The sequence below is a fragment of the Amphibalanus amphitrite genome, unplaced genomic scaffold (genome assembly GCF_019059575.1).
Source record: "Amphibalanus amphitrite isolate SeventyFive unplaced genomic scaffold, NRLGWU_Aamphi_draft 000466F_arrow, whole genome shotgun sequence".
Taxonomy (NCBI): Eukaryota; Metazoa; Arthropoda; class Thecostraca; order Balanomorpha; family Balanidae; genus Amphibalanus; species Amphibalanus amphitrite.
In genome coordinates, this window is record NW_024881960.1 from 329,240 (window position 1) to 335,615 (window position 6,376).

General features: G+C 51.6%; 1 protein-coding gene across 1 annotated transcript; it reads left to right on the plus strand.

The window, feature by feature from the left end:
* The first annotated feature begins 1,109 nt into the window (after nt 1-1,109).
* LOC122392041 (thialysine N-epsilon-acetyltransferase-like) lies at nt 1,110-3,208 on the plus strand. Its single transcript, XM_043386528.1, has 2 exons — nt 1,110-1,242; nt 2,383-3,208. Exon 2 carries the CDS (start codon nt 2,422-2,424, stop codon nt 2,839-2,841), a length of 420 nt encoding a protein of 139 aa, XP_043242463.1. The 5' UTR covers nt 1,110-1,242; nt 2,383-2,421; the 3' UTR covers nt 2,842-3,208.
* The last annotated feature ends 3,168 nt before the right edge of the window (nt 3,209-6,376 follow it).

Sequence of the window (6,376 nt, forward strand, 5' to 3'; positions counted from 1 at the left end):
TCTTCTCGGGTGCAATGGCATCACCATTATCAGTAGTTATTAGGCATATCGGTTGAGGTTTGACCAGGTGGGCATCATCGGGATTCTGAGACAATGGGTTGCGCAATCGGCAGTAACGTTAACTATGTATAATATTTTCATGAAAAATGTGCTTAGCCTATAAGTAAAACGCTAGTAACGATAGATCCAGTAGCGAAGCTGTCAAAACTTCAACCATGTTAAGCTGCAGGTATAGGGGTCCTTTTCGAGCAACTTAAATTGTGCGTTTTTCTGTATTTCGTATTCTATGCCAAATTTCTTTCAAAACTTTTCGAAATTTTCAAAAACGTTATTCAGGTCATTCACTGTTCAATTCCACATCAGCCTAAGCAAAAATGACGAAAAAATATCAAACGGTTTTCATTTTACAGCGGTTTTACTAAACCACTACCTTACTGTCTCAAATAGCCCCACTGTCTCAAATAGCCCCACTTTACGGTACATATAACATAAGTATTTTCGTAACTTGATCACTTTATCATCACTATCCTATAAGCAAAGCCGTCCACGTCGAGGCCGCCCTGTACGAAAAAAAGCGCGGAAACCGAAATCCCGCAGAAGCCGAAAAAAAAGCTGCTAGTGTAGCCTGAGCGAGGCCTCCAGGCGAGTCCTAATATACATCTGAGGGCGTACCCTGACGTCTGAGGTAGCCAACTGCAGCTCCAATGGTCTAAGTCTTAGGAGTCTCACGTGAGTCCAGTTTTGCTAGGAAACGTTTTACTGTTGTTGTGTTTTTTTTGCATTTAACTTATGGTAAAAAAATATCCTCAAAGAATCCCATTGATGAATCGATAAAGACCACTTTGAAATATCGGGTTAAACACTGCTAACATCCATATATAGGCTTTTCTTTTTTGTCGCCATCGGCCTTGCGCAACTTTCGGGATCGGCCATGATTGCCTTCCGCCCCCCCCCCCCTAAAAACGCAAGTCTGGATCCGCCAGAGGCGCGCTATATAAACAATTTCATCCCAGTTACTAAAACATCAGCCCTGATTTATGGCACTGATTTTAGTCTGTCGTCTGGCGGAGCGACCAGCGACAAACCTAACAAACCAGTCCGGTGTGCCGGTGGCTGGCGAGCGGCTGAGTAGAGCGGTGCTCTCAGCGCTTATAGCGGACCTTAGAGTGAACATGTCTGAGTCTGGGTATCGGATCCGAGTGGCTGTTAGGGACGATTGTCCTGATTCTCAACCTGGTGCAGGTAAACATGCTTAAAACAGGTTTTGTCGCTCACTTTTCTAGACAATTGAAGGCTGAAGCACATGCTTTTTTATTACTTGGGGTGGATAATCGCAGTCCTCATACTCAGGAATAGAATACGGGATAATACTCGTAGAATTAATGAAATTAACCCTCGCCCGTATTGGTGTTTTTCCAGCCGCAAGGGGGGGGGAGGTCCGTTGGACCCCCCCCCCCCCTTGCCGTTTGGCCCCTGATCGAGCTAGAGCTTCGCGGAAAAAAACGAGCGTGTTACCCGTGACGAGAGGAAGCCGATGATTCCCAATTTTAAGGTCCTAGGTCATCGGTTGACCTTCCAGGTCAGGTCAATGACCCAAAAGTCGGGAAAATCGGTACCTGTTCGGAAGTCGTAAAGCGTGGCTGCTATGGGTTTTTTCGGGGTGCTGATCACGAATATCATGGTAGTTTTGATCACAGATGATGTCTTCATGCATGTAGGCCAGGTCGGGTCAGGTCAGGTCAGGTCAACCAGTAAGGGTATTCGTAGTAAGTGGCAACCGCCTCTGACAGCTTCGTAACATGTTACGAAGGCACCAAAACTACTTCGTAAATGTTCATATGGTTGCTAATTTCGAATTCAGCTCCAAAAACTGGCCTAAAAACATGTAAAACTCGAAAAAGTGAACCGAGGTCATCAAAGGTCAATGACCTGACCTTTCGGTGACCTTGACACCCACCCTAATGCATGGGAGCAACATCATATCCCATGGTTGAACGCAACCACGAAAATATTGCAAACGCGCGGCTAATGCGAGCCGACATACGCCGAATCGCGATTCCGGCCAAACATGGTCTCGAAAAGTAGGTCACAGGTCAAAGGTCATTACGGTCAGGGTCATGAAAATTTCAGGGTAGGTGTAAAATTGATTAACGCGAGGGTACTGAAAGTTTCGTCGCGATCGGCCGCTTTTTACGCGAGTTATTCGCGAAAAACCGAGGGGGGTCCGTTCGACCCCCCCCCCTATACGGGCGAGGGTTAAGTTACTTAGCTTGAAAGAAACTTCAAGTTGTAATCTTATAATGAATCATAAAAAGCTCGTTTATTTACATTTTTCATTTCGGGCCACATTCATCAACGCGTGCCTCGTACGATTTCCTTCAGGAGTTGCTGACCGAGATAAAGCTCGCCACCCCACTGGTCATGACGGCCGCCCAGTTAGCCGAGGACGGGTTTCCGCGCCACGGGCCGCCGGCGTTCACGTGGCACGTGGCCGAGCGGCGGGACGCGCCCGGTCAGCTGGTCGGCATCTGTCTGCACTACGTGACGTACTCGGCGCACGTGGGCCGTACCGCGTACCTGGAGGATCTGTACGTGGTACCGGCGTGCCGCGGCCACCGGCTCGGCGCCCGGCTGATGGCCGCACTGGCAGACTGGGCCCGCAGCCACCGCTGCAGCCGCATCAACTTCACACTGCCAGACGGGAACGCGATGGTGAGGAGGTTCTACCGGCAGCTGGGAGCTGTGGACCTCACGGCTGACGGCTGGCACCTGCACCGGATCACGGGGGACGCCCTCAGTCGGCTCGGTGACCTGCACCAACCCGAGGGTGACGAGTTGTGACTAAGGTGGTTATAGGTAATAGGAATATTGTCACCGACCAGCCGTACGGTAACTATAGCGGAGAGCACGAGAGTCGGAACCTGCCGCCGCTTCCTGTTTGGCCACTGGCCAGTCTACGAACCGAGGGTACCCAACTTGTCGGGACCTCGCCACAACATTGCTCGTTCGGAACGAGCAATGTTACGGCGAGGATTGAACGATCATTGGGCACGTTTTAAGCTGTGTCACAAAGTGTCACCATTATACATACGCTGGTGTTAACTATTACCGGTACAATTGAGTATGACAATATCTCTTCGACGAAAGCTGAAGTCGAGATTATGCATGACGTTGAAAGACGGACATGGTTTCACGATACGGACGACATATAAAGAGGACCTCCGGTGTAGAGAATGAGACTGTGGAGGATAGGCGAGCACTCGTGCCGTCTTGACGGCGAGGTCACAATAGGCACCAGCGACGGGGCGGAGGAGCAGGGACACCATGGTTAGGTATGTTTTTCCTCAATGCACCGGCATAGGTGAATACTAAAAAGTCGCTTAGTCGGGTCTCGATGGAGCGGGGGTAGGCCGCTAGTGAGTGATTGCTAACAATGCTGTCAAGTCTGTGAAAAAATATGGTTCTCCTAATTTGAAATAGGTATGGTAGGTACTGCAGCGACCAATGGCCATGAAGTGAGCCAATCCCAGCTTATGCATTGCATGCATATGTTGCTCAGGTGTGACCGTCTACATGTGCAGACGGTCAGTAGGCCTAAAATACATTGCTCTAAGCCTCTAAATAATGTGTTCCCATTACCACGTCAGCCAAACGACGGCGAATTGCGCTGTAGAGCAAAGCATGCTTAAAGGGACCCTCCCACCTTAACATTAGATTTGAGTTGAGATAGCCAAAATGGGGTCCCTGGCTCACAATTCAGGTTTCGGCACTCACAACATCGAGAAATGCCTTAAATCGGAAATATTGAATTTCAAAATTGCAGCATTTTGATTCAGAGGGGCTAATGCTTAGGAATACCCGTCTGAATGTGTGACGTCAGCGCAAATATCTAACGATTTTTAAATGTTTGACTAAAACGTTTTGTAGCACGCGGTGGTATATGCTATTTGCGCGCAACATCTGCCGCAAACGCCGCACTTCTAAAACAAAGTCGCTAGAAACAGCGGAGATCCCAAAAAAGTAAACAAAAGTAAAAGTCCAATATCTTGAAAACCGGTGAATATTTTTCGGTGAAATTTGGTAGATATTCGTTTTCGCTCTTTCTGAACCGAGCGACATCACTTTCATGCCAATTCATAAACTTTTTTGAAGGTGGGAGGGTCCCTTTAAAACTTCGTACTAAACGCATGCACACGCACAGAGCACATTACCTTACAAAGTTACACACGCAGCAGCCGGCACGTTCACCTTCCCCGTTTATTTGGCCCCACTGCGCTGGTGTCATTGTTGGGTTTAAAACGCACCGGCTTACGCAGCATCCCTTTGCCGTTCGCTTGTGTTCTGCTCTACCTACATATATTCGATAAAACACATTCCATTCATCCATAAACCTACATCATGCACACCTAGGATGTTTAGTGGAGCAGCTCAAAAGTTGTGATCGAGAATAGGTCTGATCAAGATACGTACATACAATGTAGTTACATGCATAGGCTCTGTGGCAAAATGAAGTGATGCGATGACGCAACGACCAACACATTCAATTAAAGATAATCGCAGTAATCTGAAGTAGTCATACATCGCTAAGCAGCATGCATCATAAGAAGAGCTCGAACTGAAAGCAAAAGCGAAGCACGTCCATAAAACGTAAAACTGCCGATATTCGTTTACCAATGCCCGTTAGGTCACATATACACACTTGTTCGCACGACGAATGCACGGCACCGATCGTGCACTCGCTTATCTCGAAATTTCCCTCGGCCTCGGCCCCGCCTGACCTCAGCCCGCTGACCGAGGTGACCGGGCCGAGTCTGACTCAGGGCGCCAGGACGCAGAGCGGACGCAGCTCGCGCCCGGTCCTACGCCGACCGGCCGGGCGGGGCCGTGTTTGCCATCACCGTGTCCGGCCACAGGCACGAGCAGCGCCGCAGGAAGCCGCCGCCAAGGGCGCCCGCACACTCACTGGGCACACAATGCGCCCGCCTCGGCTCCGGCGCCGCGGCCGCCGCGTCCGGCCGGCGCTCCTTAAAATCGGCGGTGCCGGAGGAGGCGGTCACACCTGGCAGTTGTTCTTGGCAGTTCACAGCCATGTCGTGCCACGCTCCGACAGTGCGAGTGCTGCTGCTGCTCGTGGCGGCCGTCGCCGGCGCTCGGCTGGTGGCTGCCGATGCGGCCCCTGAGCAGAAGTCATCGGCCGTGGCGGCGGCACCACCCCTGACCGACCCTGACGCTGAGGGTATCGCCACAGACGGCGAGACCAGCGCGCGCTTCTTCTTCAAGAAGAACCGCAACCGCTACAACCGGCGGTACCCGAACTACGACTACAACTACTACTACGACTACAACAACTACGACTACAACAATTACGACTACAACTCGCAGTGCCAGTCGTGTGGCTACGGCGCGGTGGACTACACCACCGCCCGCAGCTGCTGCCAGCGGGGCTACCAGCGGTGCTGCTTCAACAACGGCTCCGAGAAGCCGGGCACCTGTCCATCACTCGTCTACGGCAGCGGCGTGGTGAGCAGCACCTACTGCCGTCAGGAGTGCTACCGCGACTCCGACTGCTACGGCGCGCAGAAGTGCTGCACGCAGGGCTGCTCGCGCACGTGCCGCTCGCCCAGCACTGGATACGAGAAGCCGGGCACCTGTCCGTACCCGGGTTCGGCGGGTGCCAGCTACCCCAGCTATCCGTACCACTCCGGCGGCAGCCGCGCCTACTGCCGCCGCGATTGCTATAGCGACCAGCAGTGTCCCGGCAGCCAGAAGTGCTGCGAGACCAACTGCTCGGCAACGTGTGTGCAGCCACAGCGCTACTATTGAACAGCACGTGGCACCGCTGGGGTAGCCCCCCTCGAGGCATAACAGCGCCCCCATCATTACACTGTCTTCAGCCGCCGTCCAGAGCGGTGGGAATCATTACGTAAATATGCAACATGCTTCATGTTAAATGTACCGCTCAACATTTATCCAAGTGTGAATGCCTGTCGTGTGCAAATAAACTTAGCATGCCGATGCTGACCAAGCTCATGCAAGCCTCAACTAATGAGTCTGTGATTAAATGACGCGAGACCGCATTATAGCGAGGAATGTTGTGTCTGCGCTGACGGCTGAACCCAGGCCGAGTGAAACAGTTCAATCAAGGTCAGGGCCTCGGGGGGGGGGGGGGGGGCTGCAAGACAGGAAGGGCGGATCAACCTTTTAACGCTCCACATTTCTCTGCACCGCTAGCAGGCTAGCACAAATCCTAGACCTTCGAATCAAATGTCAAAATCAGATTCGAGGTATTCCGACCACAAATGTGTCTGATACGGGACGTCGGGTCAAACTTGAGTAAATAACGTTGCCAATGCGGGTTTCTGAAAAAATATCAACG

Excerpts from the sequence above, each read along its gene's own strand:
- LOC122392041 (XM_043386528.1), top strand. The coding sequence starts at position 2,422 with ATGACGGCCGCCCAGTTAGCCGAGGACGGGTTTCCGCGCCACGGGCCG.